The 19,228-nt window shown below is 34.0% G+C and overlaps 1 protein-coding gene across 1 annotated transcript; it reads left to right on the top strand.

Moving 5' to 3' along the window:
* The first annotated feature begins 14,221 nt into the window (after positions 1-14,221).
* Positions 14,222-18,500, top strand: LOC129302849 (uncharacterized). Its single transcript, XM_054941711.1, has 2 exons — positions 14,222-14,403; positions 16,474-18,500. The coding sequence occupies exon 2, from the start codon at positions 16,497-16,499 to the stop codon at positions 18,444-18,446; it is 1,950 nt and encodes a 649-aa protein (XP_054797686.1). The 5' UTR covers positions 14,222-14,403; positions 16,474-16,496; the 3' UTR covers positions 18,447-18,500.
* The last annotated feature ends 728 nt before the right edge of the window (positions 18,501-19,228 follow it).

The raw sequence follows: 19,228 nt of genomic DNA, 5'->3' as shown, positions 1-19,228 counted from the left end.
CTAACTCGACCAGGGTGTTCGGGATTATCCAACGCCTTGCCCAAGACATCATCATCAGGCGCGCCACTTTTTCTCGATCTAGGCAATATATAGTAAGAAAATTAAATTAGTTGATTGAGTATAAAAAAAAGTGTTAAGTAAGTTAATGTACTTACACACTTGTCAGCAAGCTCCTGAACACGTTCATCAACAATGTTCCTTCTTTATTGGTTCGGTCTTTCTGAAGATCTTGACATGAAACTGAGCTTGCCCCTGAACCCTCCGCTAGATCTCGAATTTAAGTAAATTTAAATGTGAGTATAGAGTATATATCTATGAAATAAGCCAAAATTATATAGTATAAATATTAAGTTACCATTTGTTGCTCAATTCCTGTATATCCTATGCGCCCCTTCTTGTAAGGGTATAGATCTTTCTCTGCACTTTTTCTTTTTGTGGCTCAACTCCTGTGGTAAAACACAAAGAATCATATCAATAAAATTAAATATATCACAATAATAAAAAAATTAATTCATCTCATTATCTTAATTGAAATGGTTGCCTCAGATGTTGAGCAACAAATTCATCCTACTGTTCTTGTGAAACTAATGGCCTTATCAAGTCGGGAACCTTAGCAGTAATTTTTCTCTTGATTTTTTAATGTATTTTGCTCCCATAAAATACCAAATGTCCGCATTGCCTTTCCAGCTTGTTGGATGACAAATTTCATCATCTAACTAGTATCAATTGTAAACGCTGACTGTAAACAAAAACAATTAATTATATTTTTGGTCAAGAATTTCAATTAAAGACAACGATGTGAGTAAAGTAAGTTTACCTCTACTTGCTTCCAAATATAATTTTTAGTAGCTAGACTAACATTGTTCCAGTGCCTAATTGTAATCGGCACATTTCTTCGCCACAACCACCCCTATATAGCTGATGAATTTATTTTTGTTGGTCTTGATAGGTTAACCTTTGAAATTCCATTCAACTTCATATTTCTGTCTAGTAGTCCTTCTTATATTCACCTCGGTCATCAATGCTAATCCTCTAGTTATTTGATTGGCTTCTTGCTAAATTTATTGGTCATTTATCTCAACACTAGGATCAGCACTATTAGGTCCACTAAAACCAACACTCCGTTGAGAAGCCATTTACCTACAAAAGTAAAAAATTAAAATAAATAATAAATAACAATATAAAAAAATAAAGCACATAATAAGTAATTTACAGGTTTAATGTAAATCACACATTACAAACAAATATAGCATATAATAAATAACAATAAATTTTTAAATCACACAAAAACAAGTAACCTACAAGTTTAAATTGTTCTTTTTTTTTCTTGTACGTTCCTTATCTTTGCTTTCCTTCTTGCCTCGAATGCTTTACACCTCTTTTCTTTGAAATTACAAATACCTTCATTGTGATCATTTCTCATATAAAAGGCTTCATCCTCAACAAAGTAACTTTCAAATGATATCCCCATAAAGGGATCATCTTCAACTACAGAATCATTCATATTTTCATTTATTTTACTGCTCAATAAAATGATAGACCAATTTACTTTAGCCATATTAGGAACAAAGAACACTTGGTGAGCTTGTGAAGCCAAAAAAAGGCTCATCTCTATAACCTTCTCTATTAAGATCCACCATTAAATCCCAAGTCATCAACTTTAAGACCATTTTTTCGATCAACCTACTTACAACCAAAAAATTAAACTTGAAATTTGATGTAATCTAACTCCCAAATGTGCTTAATTACCCCAAAGTATGACATTTTTGCGTACAAGGGATTTTTGTCTTTAGTACTAGATATATACATTGTCTTGGGCTATAAGAGTTACACTACTATTTTGCATTATGCTCTGATCATCTTGCTCTTTGGTATAAAACATGTACCTATTAATGAGATAGCTAGTGAAGGAAAGAACTGTTTATCTGGACCTCTTGCCAACCATTTTAATTTTTCAAAAACTGAATCAAGATCGGCAGTCAACTTCTCAAGAATGTGTTATTTCAACTAACTGTTAAAACTCTTATTATGCTTGTTTGCATACCAAATCTCTGATCTATTAGGGTTATCCCGCTTAAGCTCGCCATGTGGCATCTCTAATACTCCTCAACCTTGACAGATTGTGTAGTACATATAAATGTGCTTGTTCCATTGCAAGTTGGAGATTTTAACTACTTTATTGCCCATAATTCCTTCTTCATTAGTTCTATTATCATGTAGAGAAGTCGAAAGACCAATATAGTTGACATTTGATAAGTACTCAGTACAAAATTCAACTGCCTCCTCACTATGTATCGTTCAACTATATAACCTTCGGGTCGACTCCGATTTTTCACATATCCTTTTAGTATCTTCATGTAATGCTCAAATGGATACATCCATCTCAAGAAAATTGGGCCACACATTTGTATCTCTTTAACTAGATAAATAGTAAAGTGCACCATTATATCAAAGAATGCAGGTAGAAAATACATTTTAAGTTCACACAAGATTAACACAATTCGGCTTTGCAATCTTAGCAATTTTTTTAGGTCAATCACTTTACTACATATAAACTTGAAGAAGAAAACAATTTTGTAATCATGGCTCGAACCGTATCAGGTAAAATAGAACATATAGCCACTAGAATAAAAGTTTCCATCAACACATGGCAATCATGTAACTTTAAAACCCGTCAACTTCAAATCCTTCAATGACACAAGGCCCTTAAGATTTGAAGAGTACCCCTCTGAAACTTTAACAGTAGCAAGTGACTCACAAAAAGTTTTCTTTTCTCTTTTAGATAATGTATGAGCACGAAGAAATGTGCGACTTCCCTTCTCTTGCAGAGCCAACTCTTCCCTTATCCTTGTAGAAATCATATCAAGTTGCCTTGATGCCAATTTGGTCTTTCCCAAAATATTGAAGTAATGTACCAATCAAACTATCACACATATTTTTCTCAATGTGTATCACATCAAGAAAATTTCTCACATATAAAGATTGCAATATGGTAGGTCAAAAAAATAGACTTTTTCTTCCACCCACATGTCCCAAGATGCTTTACAAAAATGTTTGCCAACTTGATATTCAAATTCTTCACCTTGTCAAAATGTTACTCACCTATCAGTGGCAAAGATGCCTTACTTTCTTTGAATTCCCATTGAAAACTTTTTTTAGGTGTAGATAATAATGATCAGGATGCAACCATCTACAATGTCGAGATAGACATTCTTTATCTCATGTTCTAATCTCACTGAATGTGTGTCATCTTCACAAATAAAACATCCGAGTTTTTTTTTTCATACTATACCCTGATAAATTACCATATGCTGGAAAATCATTGATTGTACTAAATAACAATGCTCTTAAATTAAACCTTTCCTCTCTATATCCATCATATACCTCAACACCGTGCTCCACAATAATTTTAATCTTTAATTAAAGGAGCCAAATATATGTCTATGTAATTTCTTGGCTGTTTTGGCCCCAAAATTAAAATGAATAGCATCATTTATTTTTACTTCATACATAACCATGGAGGTATGTTGTAAATTACCAAAATAACTGGCCATGTACTGTGACTGCTACTTTGAAGCCCGTGTGGATTCATTCCATCAGTAGATAATACGAGGCGAAGGTTTCTATCTTATGCTCTAAAGTCAGGGTAATCGAGATCAATTTTTTTCCATTGAGAAGAGTTAGTTGGATGTCGAAGCTCCCATCTTTGATCCGTTTATCCGCATGCCATGTTAAATTTTTTACATCCTTTGCACTACTGTACACCCGTCTAAATCTAGGTACAATGGGAAAGTACCATAATACCTTCTTTGACTCTTCCCATTCCCTTTATAGCATAAAGCATTACATTTTGGGAACTCCATTAATGATGCATATTCATTTCTAAATAATATATAATCATTAGGACAGGCATGTTTTTCTCATAACTCATGCCAATTGAGCGTAGCATTTGTTTTACCCCATACATAGTCCTTGGAAGCTTGTTGTTCGCCGGAAAAGTTATTTTATAAATGTAAGATTTTTTGTAAAGCTCTTATCACTCCATCCATTGCTTACTTTCAAGTTATACAATTTTAACACTGCTGACAACTTTGTGAATTCAGTGCAATTAGCATACAAGGGCTTCTCTGCATCACTTTTCAACATCTTTAACATTTTAGGACAATCCTCAAGTTTTTTTTCAATTACATTGGCCATCTCTTCAAGACAGTCACCCTTATAAGTATCTGTATCATGATCCTCTGATTCAAAGCTTCCTTTATACTCTCAATTACTAGTAGACTTATCCCTTCTAGTCTCTCTATGCTTATGCCAACACTGTAATTTTCATCAATTCCATAGCACACTAAATGGTCTTTCCATCTCAGATGTACTCATTTGTTTTAAAAGACCACATCTTACACAAGGGCACACTATTCTTCTAGGGTCTTTTACATGCTCAAGAGCAAACTTCATAACTCTTTCACACCATTCAAATACTCTTTACTTAATCAATTGAAAGACATTTATTCTCTATCCATAACTTTATAATCTAAAAGACAATTCATTCAAGGAAATGTGATTAATGACTCATGAATATGGAGAGGAAAGGAATGATAAAAATATTATCAATAAAGAAATTGACTACTTTACATGAATATAGAGTAATTAATGAATCATAAGTCCAATGCATGAGCATTCAAATACTCCTTCAATCGTCGATAAAAAATTCGGCAGCATAACAACATAAAGAAAGTATTTCTCAAGCTAAACCTTCTTTTCATTCTTGGCATCTCACTCAACAAACTAATTTCAACTATATACAATCACAAAACTAATGAAATTCTCACAAATAGCATGTTCAAATTAACTTTAATTATTATAAAATTAATATAAAATTCGTTCAAATTCATAGAAAAAGAAAAACACTATAATATCATTTGAATCAATGTTTTCTATCTCATTGATCATTCTAAGATTACACATATCCTATATTAGCAATCTCAAGCCAAGAACAAATCATTCTTTATCAAATGTAAAAATATCAATAAAATAGCAATGATTTTTACAGAAACCGCACGTCCGTTTTCGTCACTAAAATGAACTCCAATTGCAATGAAAATTGGTATACTAGTACATTTCAATATATAGTTTTGAACGATAAAACTACTCTGATCAAACAATACATGAAATTTAAATAAAAATTATTGAAATAAATTATTCAAAATTCATAAAAAATAAATCATCACAAATATCCCATTTTGATCACTATTTTCATCGTAATAATCATCCTAAGGGAAAGCAAATCATCTACAATCATTCTCAAGTAAATAAAATACCAAACATTAGCAATTTTCAGCACCTTACAATATTAAAATGGGCAAAAAATGAGGAGATATTTAAACAACAAAAATCAACTATAGAACAATCCATAATCTTAATAAATCAATCCATAATCTAGAAATCTAAGCATATTGGAAGAAAATGAAGAAAAATTATAGAAATCACAAACCCATGTACCTTAGAGAAGAGAGGATGAAACACAAAGAGGAAGCCAACGAGAGAGGAACCGGACGGTGTAGGAGGAGCACTTTCACGCCAGCGAGGGATTAAGGTGGTCGACGGCAACAATGGAGGTAGATTGAGAGATTTCTATCGATTTCATGTAGAAGTGGAGAAGAGAGAAAAACAGGGACGACGAACGGGCGGGAATGAAAAAGTGAACTTGAAAACTGAATAAAAATGAGAATAAATGACTGAGTATTCATATATCTATCATTTATTCCAGAATATATAACAGTGTGTTTTAACACCCATCTATATAAGGAAGGCTTTAAATGACGGTTTTTTTAAACAATCATCATTTAAAGCGAATTTTTTTATTTTTTTTAAATAAAGAAAATCAAACGTTGGCCACGAATATATGATGAGTGTTTGACAAACTCGTCATATATAGTTCTGGACTTTAAATGACGGGTGTTTAAAACACCCGCCATTTAAAGTTTTAAAAGTTTTTATTTTTTTAATTTAGAATCTGAAATGACGGGCTCCAATATATAACGGTTTTTTATAACCTTCATATATTGTTTGAACTTTATATGACGGTATTTAAAATACCCATCATTTAAAGTTCAAATTTATTTTTTATTTTTTTCTTCTTCTAGTAAATGAAATGTTGTGTTGAGATAAATGACGAAGTTTTTTAACACTCGTCATTTAAAGTCTAGTAATATATGATAATTTTTTTAAGACCCATCATTTATTTTGTCACCATCACCCGCTTATCTCATATATGATATGTTTTTATTTGACCGTCATTTTTCATGACGTCTTATATTTACGTTTTTTATAGTAGTGTTTAAAATCCTGCCACACTCACTAAGACCATTTAAAGAGTAGATCCATTTTTTTTTTTTTAAAAAAAAATGGCATTAGCATCCACTCTTTGTTGGGAGACTTGGCATCTCAGGAAGACATACTTGAAGAGGTTTTGACCAAATCTTGAATATATTGCAACTTTAAAAAACAAATCTAATAGGGTCTTCAACAATAGAATTATTGCTAGTTTGGAAGAGTTTGGAGCACCTATTCTTCTAAATATTCCAACAAGTATATGCAAACAAAACAATTCAATGGACTAATCTTATGGATGAGTTTCCTATCTACGTCTTCATGTTCCAAAGCACCCATTCCTTCCTATCCAATCTATAGAATTTCTCTAACATATCAATTTGGACATAAGCATTCCACCAACGCTTTGCATGCTAACAATCTTGAAAAAGATGCATCACATCCTCTACTTCACTGCAACCATATAGGCACGATCCCATCATATTCAAGCCTCTTTGTAATCAAAGATTGGTAGTGTGCACTCTGTTGTAAGCCATTTGCTAGAAGAGTGTTTTGATTCTTTGGGATATGCCATCTCCAAATATTTTGCCAAATAGGGTCTTTGGTCTCTTCAATACCTACAAAAAGTAAAGAAAAACTAGATTTCACAAAGTAATTTCCATAAGCAAAAAAGAGCCATATATGGTTATCTTCTCCACTCTTATTATCTAGAACTCTAGTACTAGTTATGATATCCACAACATGGTTTGGTAGCCAAGGTAACATCTCGAAAATATCCTAAACTCCTGTAGGAAGAACATAATCCCTTACAGATTCATTCATATCAATGAACTCCTTATCATTATCCATAAAATCAATTAGGGGTCTTTTGTTTGGTAGCCATTTATTGAACTAAAAAGAAGTCTGATAACTCGATAGTACCTTTTTCCTTATTCCTTATTAAAAGGAATTCCATACCTTGGTTATACTTTTCCAGGTTATAAAATCTCCTATATTGCTTTGACTTTTGGTACAGAGCCATTACCACATTTATATTTGAATCTTATCACCTATACCCATAATGCCTTTGGGTTAGTGACCAATCCATAGCATAACTTCCATTTGAAAGCTTGATTCTAGTTCTTTAAGTTCCTTATCCCTAGGACACCGTATTCTTTAAATTTTTGAATGATACCCCAAGCCATAAGATGTAGTTTCTTATTACCCTTACTATCCCCCTAAGGAAATCTCTACTCACTTTATCTAGCTCGTTCAGGATACTTGTGGGTAACAAGATCATCTGCATGTAGTAATTAGGTAAAGCTGAGAGAACAGATATAATCAAGACAAATCTTCTAGCTAGCATAAGAAATTTACCCTCTCAACCTAACAGTCTTTTCCTAGCTCTATTTAAAATAGGAGCAAATAATGTTTTGGTGTCTCTCTTGTGAATAAGAGGTATCCCCAAATACTTTCCCTGATCACTAGTTAAGCTCACTCTTAAGTCTTAACTCAGCTTTTGTGCTTTAAGAAGATGAACGTTAGCTGAGACAAAAAGTTTAGTTTTTTTCTTTATTCATCTTTTGCCCTAAAGCCACACAAAATTTCCCATACATCTGTTCAAAGTGTAACACTTGCCTCGAGTGTTATCCAAAAATCACACAATTCAAATAAACTAAGTGTGGTTAAGGAATTAATCCTAAAACTAACTTAGGAAACAAACCATTTAAATCACTAAGCAAATACACAATTGCAAATTAAACATTTAAAGCCTTTAAAAAATTTTATAGGTTCTACCTATAGCACGCGGAAGCAAGCTAGATGAAAGTGAAATAAAAAGATGCTGTCATGACAGCATTAAAGGCTTTAAATTGCTGTCATGACAGCCCTCCTGGGCCAACTTCCAGAAATCACCGTTTCGTCATTCGACCTCCGATCGAAGTAATTTTAAAGCTCACACGTCACATTCAAAGGGTACTATAAGTATACCAAATTTTAAAAAGATCCAACGGTCGGATTTAAAATTAGACATGTTAAAAATTTGATTATTTTTGCTGTCATGACAGCTAAAAAGCTGTCATGACAGCACCTCAGGACCAATTTCCGGAGTACACCATTTCATCATCTGACCTCCGATCGGAGTGATTCAAAAGCCCACATGTCACTTTTAAAGAATACTATTAGCATACTAAATTTTGAAAAGATCCAACGGACGGATTGAATTTTGTGCAGGTTATAAAATCAACACTATAGCTGTCATGACAGCAATTTAATGCTGTCATGACAGCACCTCCAAACCAAATTCCGGAGTACGTCGTTTCTCCGTCCGATATCCGATCGACGTGATTCAAAACCCACACGAAGCTTATAAAAGTTTTACTTGTGACCCAAATTTTAAAGAAATCCAACAGTCGGATTAAGATTTGGACACCCGGATGCAAAAGTGCAGCTTTTTGGTAAAAACTATTTTCAAAATTGTCCAAATCTCATCCTAATGATCACAAACCTGTGGGAACACTTTGGACACGTCAAATAAGACTAAAAACACTTGAAAGAACATTCAAATGATGGAAAATCCTCATACATCAAAATTTGACCACCCGGGTGCCATTTCTCAAAAAGGACCCTAAACCCCCAAAATGCACAAATCATACAAGAGTGGTCACAAATCAATCTAAATATCATGTATTTATATAAATACATATGCTAAACATTTTCACTTGGCTCAGAGCTCCTTGTGGGGCCCACGCACCCACTCTCTCTATCCAAGGTGTATGTTTGCCCATAGCACATCATTTGCAATGCAACCACTTTGCATTTGCTTATAAAATCACATATATATCAAAATAAATATCTGCTTGTAATAGAAACTTGGTCTACTAAGTAAATCCATCAAAACCACACACCATAACCAAGTTTCCTAGCTACAAGTCTGCAAACAGACAAAAATTCATACACAAGCACACAATCCACACATATTCACACACACACACACACAATCATATCCTACTGGCACCCTAATCTTAAATACATTACAATATATTTGCTCAAAAAAAGGGGTTGCAGTTCTTTACAAATCACAAGCAAACCCCTAGCTTTGCTCCTTTCCCCGTCCACCACTAGATCCTTCGCCTGGACCTAGAATATTGAAAAGAAAGGGGTGAGACAACCACAGTCTCAGTAACAGTGAAATCTACATTGATTATTACAAAGTAAGCCATAATCAAATAAACGAATAATAAATTCAACATAGTATATAATTTAGCCATTTAAAATGCATGAATGCATGACCTAGGCCGGTATGGCCTTTCATGACCAACAGAATGCCCCCTGAGGCTCTTTAACTCGCAGGTAAACCTTATACTACTTGTACCTCTACAGGCACAAAATATAATCTAAGGCATGATCTAATCCACCAAACCTCCTATGCCCCTTCGACGTGAATCCTAAGCAGTTAAGCTAACTCCCTCCCAGAGCCAGCCCAACTTACTTTCCATGTGAGGGCTACCTTGGCCTAGGCACTCAACCTCACACTTCATATGTTAGATTCCCTCCCCCACTGAGAGGTGTCGAACACTCAATACACTAACCACTTTAGTGCACTGAGCCCACAATACGTAAGACAACACTGAGTACTGACAGTGTGCCATAGAATATCAAAATCCACACCTTCTCATTGGTGAACTCCCACCGAGATCATGCCTTTTACTCTTGTCTACCTTTCCTGAGTATTGACCATTCAACACTCTAAAGTAGTATAATATTTATAAATCTCATTTCCATAAAAACATTGTTATTAAACAATTAGAAAACATATTTGTACTATAATCAAAGTAGTACCCCATAACCCCTTATAAAGCACATTTAATCTTTTAAAACATGTAATGCATGATAACTAGTAATATTTATTCAAAAATAGCTAAAACAAAGTAATAGAAAATGTAAATTTCCCCTGTTACCTCAACCCTTTGGTACCAAAAGGGTTCCCCTTATACAAAATAGGGCTCGACTTGTTCCTTACTTCTCAATAAGTTCCACCAACAATTTTCTACAACATATAAGTGATCCACATCACTTATCATGACAAATAGCATTAATGAAGACTATAACTCATACCACACAACTTAGGTCAATGAGTCATAATCCACCCTAATGGTCATATATTAAACCAACCATTCACATAGTATCACTTAACCACCAAAACCATTTATTAGCCATCACTAGGCAAATTTTCAATTTATATAATTTTTTTAATCAATTAAAAACCTTTACTTAGTGCCACCAACTTTCACCATTAGCCCTTATAATGAAAACCAAACCTTAATTTAAATCTTATTGGGCTCAAATAGCAAAATTATAACTAAATCAATAGGCTTAAACCATTGAGGAGCAAAACCCAATTTCTCAAGGTTTATTTTGTGCCCAAAACACCTCTTTTCATCCAATTATTCACTCAAAACATTAGATCACTATATAGAAACTCAAAACATGCTCTCTAGGATCCAAAGAAACAAAAGCTTACAGGAATAAAGCCTTTGGGATCAAAATCCAAAAATTTCCTCTTCCAAAAATTGAAGAAAATCAAGAGAAAGAGAAGAGGATTGAAGTAGGGAGTTTACCTATCGTGTAGCCGAGCTTGCAACGGTCGCAAAGACTCCTAGATCCGAGCCTAACTCCCTCTCTTTCTCCTTTCTTCTTCCTCTCTCTCTCTCTCTCTCTTGCGTTTTGTTCTTTCCTTTTTTTTTTCTGCGTTTCTGCATCTCTTTTCCCTTATAAAAGCTGATTCAAAGTTTGGGAAAAATTACAAGAAATGACCCAACATTTTTTATTATTGCACAAAAGCCTGGGTCAACTTTGGTAATTTTTCCCATAGTTAAAAAAAATAAAATAAAACTAAACTTTTGCTTAGAAAAATTCAAACTCTAGACCTCTATCAAATTATTCTAAATTTTAATTTAATTATAGATATTTTATTTTATTTTATTTTTATAAATCCGAGTCTTAAAATTTCGGGATGTTACACAAAGCATCCATTTGACTTGGAGAGGCTTTACTGAATAACATCAAATTATCAACAAAAATCAAATGTGATAAATTGGGCCCCTCTTTTACTAGCTAAATGGCATTCCACTCCCCACTATTTATTTCATCTTTAATGAAGTGACTCAACTTTTTTATGTATAGAGTGAATATGTAAGGGGGAATAAGATCTCCTTATTTGAGACCAAGAGAGGGTTTAAATTCTCTAGATAGTTCACCATTCCATAAGACTTTGATTTTTGGGATACTAATGCACTCTATAATGATTTTGCATAATTCTTTCATAAAACCCACTTCTTCTAAGTAGGTTTTAATTAAAAGTTATTCAAGTCTATCATAGGCTTTGTCAAGGTCAACCTTTACTGCATAAAGCTCTTCTTTCATCTTGTCCTTTTCATTGTGTTGATCACTTCCTGGGCAATGGTTATACTATCTCCCCTTTGCCTTCTTATTATAAAGCTACTTTAGTGATTGCCTATAAGCTCAAGCATAAGACCTTTGATTCTATTAGCAACCACCTTAGAAACAATCTTATAGCTCACATTACATAGTGAGATAGGTTTGAAATCTTTCATGCATTCTGGTATATCTATCTTAGGAATAAGGACATGGTGTGTATTGTTGATCCTCTCTAGCTTCTTAGGTTCCCGAAATACCTCCTTAACCAAAGTGCATATTGAATCCCCTAGAACTTCCTAATGTTGTTGATACAAGATAGCTTGAATACCATCAAGATCAGGAGCCTTAAAGGCAACAATTTCAAAAGTGGCTTGTTTAATCTCCTCATCTATCACTTCACAAGATAAAGAAGCAGCTTCCTTCCTACTTAGCCTCGGATATGCTTTACTTGAATAAGTATTGTTCTAATCCACCATTTTTGCTTTAAATGAATCTTCGTAGTAAGATACAATAATGTTCTGTAGTTGTTCATGATCAAAACTTTAATTTCCATCACCATCTTTCAAAGCCTTAACTTTATTATTCTTTTTCATATTTTAAATAAGTTTAAAGACTTAAAACCTATTTGAATAAAATGGAATATATAATTACACCAAAAAAGTATAATTTCACATATAAATCTATAAATTTAAATAAAATTTTATATATAAATATATAAAATATATAATATACCTAAATAGGCAACGCCTACAAGCTTACAGGCCAAACTTGAAAAATTCAAGCTTAGCCTATTTAGGTATATAGGCCACCAAATAAGTTTGAGGCTTGGCTTATTGATGAATAAGCTAGGCTCTAATCAGATTAGGTTGTAAGCTGCTTAAAAGGGGTTTGGTCTATTTTGATATCTAATCAAATTTTATCGTTGATAAATTAGTTAATTATTTTTAAATTAACATAATCTTTTATAAATTATCCTTTTTCAATGGGGTGTTTTATTTAAAAATAAATATAGAATGATTTATTTATTAAAAGTCTTAAAAATACATTAATTACACTTTAAACATTAAAAATATTTTATATTTTTTAACATCTAATTCTTGGAAGTGTATATTGTTCCCAAACACAAGCCACTTGCTACGTTGAGAGCATTCAAGAAAAAAAAAAAATCTTTTAGCTTTCATTCAAAAAGAAAAAATAATAACAATAATAATAATATGCTCGTGTAACCTTGAATCCATTTGCAACTGACTCCTAAATCACAAGCTCGTCCAACTCAACAATAACTCAAGAGTGAAAATACTATTTTAAAGGGAAGAAATCAAACGAATTCGTGAAAATCGCAATGTTGATTCATGGTGATGGAAAAATAAGGAAGTAAAGTAGTTCTTAATCTTGGTGTTATAGAACTTTATATTTGTGAAATATTTCCATGAAGAAAGCTTAAAGAAACACGGTGTGAAGAAGTAATAACCTCACTAAAAAATGAATTTTATTGAAGAACTTGAGGATGACAAGAAAAGTGCTCCAAGCCTCCAATTCAAAAAAGGAGGCTATTTACAACAAAATAAATTATGTGAAGCCTTTGAATTTGACCTTTTGTTGTACCTATGTAAGTAATGATAAAGAAAGCTTCAGACTTTAGGGGTACCAATATGGAAAATTAACTATTACATAATAAAGACACTTTTTTAATTTTTAAAATTCTATTTCTATTCAGCTAATCATTAATTAACTATTTAATTATATATTTTGAACTGCAATATCACTTTTTAACACAAATTTTATTATAAATAATTAGGCTAACAAAAAATGTTTTTTACTGCACACATTTTTAAACTTCCTCATAATATTTTAAATTTTATTTTTTAATTATATAAACTTATTTATTAATTCATTTATTATTTTATTATAAATAAAAAATATCTTTAAGATGTAGTAAATAAAAACGCTCAATGAATTAGGATTTAATATAAGTGCCAGAAAAAAGGTGAAAAAGTACCACAGAATTAGGATTTAATATAACGAAAGATAAATTAGACAGTACCACTTATATTTATTTTTTTAAATTTTATTAATTATAATATAAGAGTTTTTGAAACATTTATTTAAATATTTCTATGCTCAATTATTTATACTCTTTAAATTGCATAGAGTAAATAATTATTTTATGAGCTCGTTAAAAAACAATTATATTATGAGAAAAAATAACAATTTCAAAGTTTAAAATAATATAATTTTATTACTAAAATAATATTTTATAATTTTTTAAAGAATTTTCTTTACCATAGTAAAATTTAGATTTTGAAAATAAAGAGGATATCTATGTAATTTTAGTAAAATTGAGGAAACATCGCTGTATTTTACTGAAAAACTTAAAAGCGTTTAAATAACATTGTTGAAAAAAGGGAAAAAAGAAAAAAAGAAAAAGAAGGGACTAAGGCAGGAAATATTTATCTTCCGTTAATAGGACAATGTGGAGTTTTTTCTCCTCCCAGATCTCCATTTCTTCAAAACCCTAATTCTACCAAATTCAGTTTGAGCCTCGAAAAACCTATCTCTCTCTTACCATATTCCCTTCCCTAGCTTCTAAACGATTTTGTCATTCAATAACGATCTCTGTATCAATCGTCAACGCTATTTTCTCTCGGACTTAAGGTTGGTGGCTCGCCGTTGCGTCCTTCTCTGCGTTGTTATTTCCATTTCCTCATATCCCGCCTCATGATCTTATTCGAATTAGCCGCTGTATTGATTGTTGGAGGATAGAATTGTGCTTTAGGGTTCGGTTTGTGTGATTATTTGAATTCAGTGATTTGGATTCTGCATTCTAATTTGTCGATTTTGCGGGGCGGGAATTGGGACTCTAGGCTCTTTTGCAATGGTTCTCTTGACTTGGACGAAGTATTATGGATCCTAGAGAGTCGCGGTGGCTTTTACGTTCTTTTAGTTCTTCTTGGATGGTTGCAGCTTCTTCATCTTAATAATATCAATTAAATGTGGATTTGTGAGTTTTTCTTATTTAGCAATTATTTGCAATCTATTCATTTTCTCTAGAAAGCTGTAACTTTCGGGGCATAAACGTCCATTTAATGGGTAACTGGTATCTGGCTGCTTGCCGAATTTTGAAAATTAAGAGAAGAAGGCCAATAATTGTGACATTCTGGAACATAGTTGGGGCGGAACATTAAGTTTGAGTTTTTTTTTTTTGGTAAAAAAGTTTGAGTTTTAGTTACACTATAATAGTCTCTGCATCTATGCCCATCTGGTGTTTGCTTTTCATGATATGATTTCAGCAGTGTGTGCTTATAATGTATCCAACTTTGTGTTGCCAATGGGCCAAGGAACTTGAAAGTATCTGTGCTATATATATATATATATATAGCTCTTTAAATAAAGGGCGAGGTAGATCATAAATGTTGAATTTGATTGATAGGCAAAGGGGTCTTCATTATTTAGATTATACAAGACTTTCTACATGTAAGGTCTGAAGTAATTATGCCATTGTAGGCATCCCTGACGCTTATTCGGTACATAGGCATACAATTTATCTATATTTTGCGTTTAAAATTTTTTATGTTGACATTGATGCTCTTTTTGTTTGAAGTACAATCATGCTCCAGAGTGAATATATTATATCTGCAATATTGACCTCTGTTTAATGTTGGACAGTTGGAGATATGTAGAAATATTGAATGTGGTAAAATCAGTTGAGCAAGCAATATATCTCTTTTATTTGATTGCGAATTTGTGTTTCTTATGCTTCTTGAAATATGGTCATGCAAGTGCAAGCTAGGTCATTCTGAATTGAATGACAAACAAGGCCAATTTATTTATTCTGAGGTGAGGGGACTGATACATAAGGAATTTTGAACGGTTATGCTACTGTCTCTATGATTTTGAAGGGAAATGGAGATACTTAAAACTTTGAAAAGAATGGGCATTAAATAAGCTTCTTATTGTTGAGAGAGAGATATTGTATCTGAAATTGTAACTTTGTTTAGAAGAATGGGCATTAAATTAGATGTATTATGTGTCTCGCAGCTAGTAATATAGTAATTTAGACTTAACTAGTGTTTTCATGAAATTCTCTTATTTCAAGACTTTTTGTCCTGTAGCTACTTTTTGTATTGCTGTTTGGCTTTGTTCTACTGGAAAAGTACTACTTTCACTATGTTCAATTTTGGCCGCATGTTGAATTTTGGTGTAAAGGATATGGCGTCGTGATAAGTCACAGTGCTGAATTTTCTAAATAGAAACATAATAAACAAATAAGTTGCAGTTCATTATGTAGAACAATGGATAAAAATAATCTGTGTTTGTGCATACATTTTACTTGCATGTTGAAAGCCATTTTAAGTAATGTCTATCCCTTTGTGTCAACTTTGTAATTCTTGGTTTGTCCTGTTCATCTTTATATCCTTGCTCATTTTAACTTAATTTCATATGCGTTAAACTAGGGTGTTGCTGTCTCTATTTGTTCTCTTTTCATTAACTTTGTAGTCTGTATTCATTTGTCTTTTTCTATTTTGTAAATGAGTGCTTGATTGCAAATAGATCCGTACACGTAGGTGTTATGAGCCAAATATATATACATAGTGAAGGAGATAATATTATTTTCTTTTATAGTTGTATTTAGTTGTGATACATTTTAACTCTACCAAATCTACGGTCTACTTTCAAAGGAGGGAAATTCTAATATGTGTGTGTGTGTGTGTTTCTTTGTTGCAGGGCATTATTTGCATTTTGAGGACATGTCTCCTGGATCTCGATCTAAGTCCAAAAAGGGGAGCAAGGAAGCTCAGAAGGCATCTGCAAAGTCTCCAGGGTCTAATAATGCAGGTGCTGGTTTACCTGCTAGTGCATACAACCCGTTATCAGGAACATTCCATACTCTTGAAATGTCACCGGCATCTTCTACCTCTCCCATTCATTCTAATGGTCGGTTTCGGAACATAGATGAGACAGATGATCATCCTGCAGGCTCATTGTTAGCTGGTGTTGAGTATGACTCTGTTTCTAATAATGGTAGTTGGTCTGGTGAGTCAGAGGACCATAAAGAGAAAGCCTCTAATCTGCCTGTTAGATTAGAAACAGTGCCAGGAGCTGACAATGACAAGCGAGAGAAAATCCGCCAGAAAAATGAGAGAAAACATCAACGACAGAAGGAAAGGCGAGCTCAAGAATTGCATGAGCGTTGCAGTGGCTATCTTATGTCAAGAAAACTTGAAGCCCTTGCTCAACAGCTTGTGGCAATGGGATTTTCTCATGAACGGGCAACAATGGCACTGATATTGAATGAAGGAAGGGTTGAGGAATCAGTTGCATGGCTGTTTGAGGGTGGTGAAGAAACAGATAAGCAAAAGGATAAACAACTAGGTGGGAGCACTTTGAAAATCGACATATCCGAAGAGCTTGCTCGGATTGCAGACATGGAAACAAGGCATTGTTGCTCAAAGCAAGAGGTTGAGAGAGCAGTCGTTGCATGTGAAGGTGATCTAGATAAAGCTGCAGAGTCCTTGAAAGAATTGAAGCAGGATCCACCTTCTGCTCCCCTAAAGCCTGAGGAAACTGGGTATCCACCTACTCTTACTAATGGTAAGCAGTCAGGAGTTGCTAGTCAGAGTGCTAGGCCCCAGACGAAGCCCGGTCTCAGCCTCAATCAACTAAAGAAAGATGAAAAGGATTTTAACTACACAAAATCGGCAGTTATGGTTGGAGGATCTTTGGAATCCAGTAGTAAAAATATTCAGCCTCTAAAGAGAATTCAATCAAAGACAGAGTGGGCAAAACCCCAGCAAGCTACTATTCCAGCTGATAAGAGGTGGCCAAGTGCCGGGTCTAATCTTTCTGTGTCATGTTCTTCAGCATCACCTTTGCAGGTGTCACCGGTACCTGCCAAGGCTGAAGCTCGTTATATTGCTGTTGGAGGTGATTTGAAAAATCTTCAACCCGGAGCAGCTAGGGAACCGGTAGTTGTCATGCAGCGGCCTCAATCTGCAAATGCTAAGCATGTTCCAGCCACAAGCATGAGCACATCTCCTCCTGGACTGGCTGCCAATTGGTATCCGACTAACAGTTCAGAAGTAATGAGGTCAAACGGCTTTTTATCCCGCCCTCCTAGCACTAGAAGTCTCAGTCCAAACTATCTCAGCTCGAATCAGATGTACCACCAACTCCAGTATCAACATCAGCATCAATTTGTCACTGCAAGCAGCCATTCAGTAGATCCCCAAGTAACCAGCCGAGGGAACAACTTATGGAATAGAACAAGTCCATCTCCAACGTTAGCTGCAGCTTCTTCTCTAGGTCTCTTTTCTGGATCTGGGTCGGCCGCTACATCAGGGGCATCATCTCCAGTGGACTGGAGCACTGGTGGATCAATGCAATTTGATTACACCAGCATAGACTGGTCCTTGGATAGAAGTGTATCATCACCGAGGTCAAATGCATTATGGCTTGGTCTTTCACCTTTTACGAAGACTAGTCATATATACGATTCAAATGCCTCGGGGGTGGTCACTCAACCATCAATGAGATCAGTAGCCTCAAATGGTAGCTTAGTTCCCATGCCTGGATTGCAAGATGGTGGAGTAGCTTCTGCAGAAACCTCGAATGGGGGGTCTCGGGAGTGGAGTTCGCCATTTGAAGGGAAAGATCTGTTTAGTTTACCGAGACAGTTTGTTTCTTCTCCTTCTCTGTAGAATGAGTGGCGAGAAGTTGAATGAATAAAATGAAAGAAAGACATTTGATGTGTGTGGATTTGATGTTGGTTCTTCCGATGTAAAAAAAAAAAAAAAAAGAGGTCGTTTGTTGGTGGTAAGCCCATGTTGGATCGCATCCAATTATCCTTTTTCTTGTTCATTCCCACAGAATACGGTCAGTCACCTATGCCCAACGACTTACGTGCAGTAATTTCGAGTTTCAAAAACGCAATTTGAATTTCACGTATATACAATCACGTATGCAAAAATGATATAACTAGCAACTCTGGTTCTCGTGGTAAGCCTTCGAAGGATTAATCTTGTTGAACATATAGTAAATAATTTCCTATTGGATGCTCAAAGCTTGCGTGTATGACATCCAACATAAAGGGGCAACAAAACGAAAGAACAAACATGGACATTGTTTTGATGTCTCTACCTTGATTTCTTGTATCATTAAAAATGAAAACTAATTCTTGATATTGTTAGACCATCAAAACAATAACCATCATCACTATTCCACAAAAAATTCAGAGGATCCTCAAGCATGAGGGACCCTAGACATATTTATTGAATTTATTTTTCACTTCCTTCCCCAGGACTAGTATTGATACAAAACATTGCCAGCCTTTTTGCCCTTTTCCTAATGTTTGCATTTAGGACATGGATCATGCTGCTGCTGCTGAAACAGCAGCACCATGGTGCTGCCATTTCTTCATATTTTATATTTATTTTTTATTTGTAATATTCAATCATTTTTTTAAAAAAGCCATAGCAAGAAA

The sequence above is a fragment of the Prosopis cineraria genome, unplaced genomic scaffold (genome assembly GCF_029017545.1).
Source record: "Prosopis cineraria cultivar Desert tree isolate PC_DT_omini unplaced genomic scaffold, ASM2901754v1 PC2, whole genome shotgun sequence".
Lineage (NCBI taxonomy): Eukaryota > Viridiplantae > Streptophyta > Magnoliopsida > Fabales > Fabaceae > Prosopis > Prosopis cineraria.
This window is presented reverse-complemented; position numbering and strand designations above follow the sequence as displayed.

Excerpts from the sequence above, each read along its gene's own strand:
- LOC129302849 (XM_054941711.1), top strand. The coding sequence starts at position 16,497 with ATGTCTCCTGGATCTCGATCTAAGTCCAAAAAGGGGAGCAAGGAAGCT.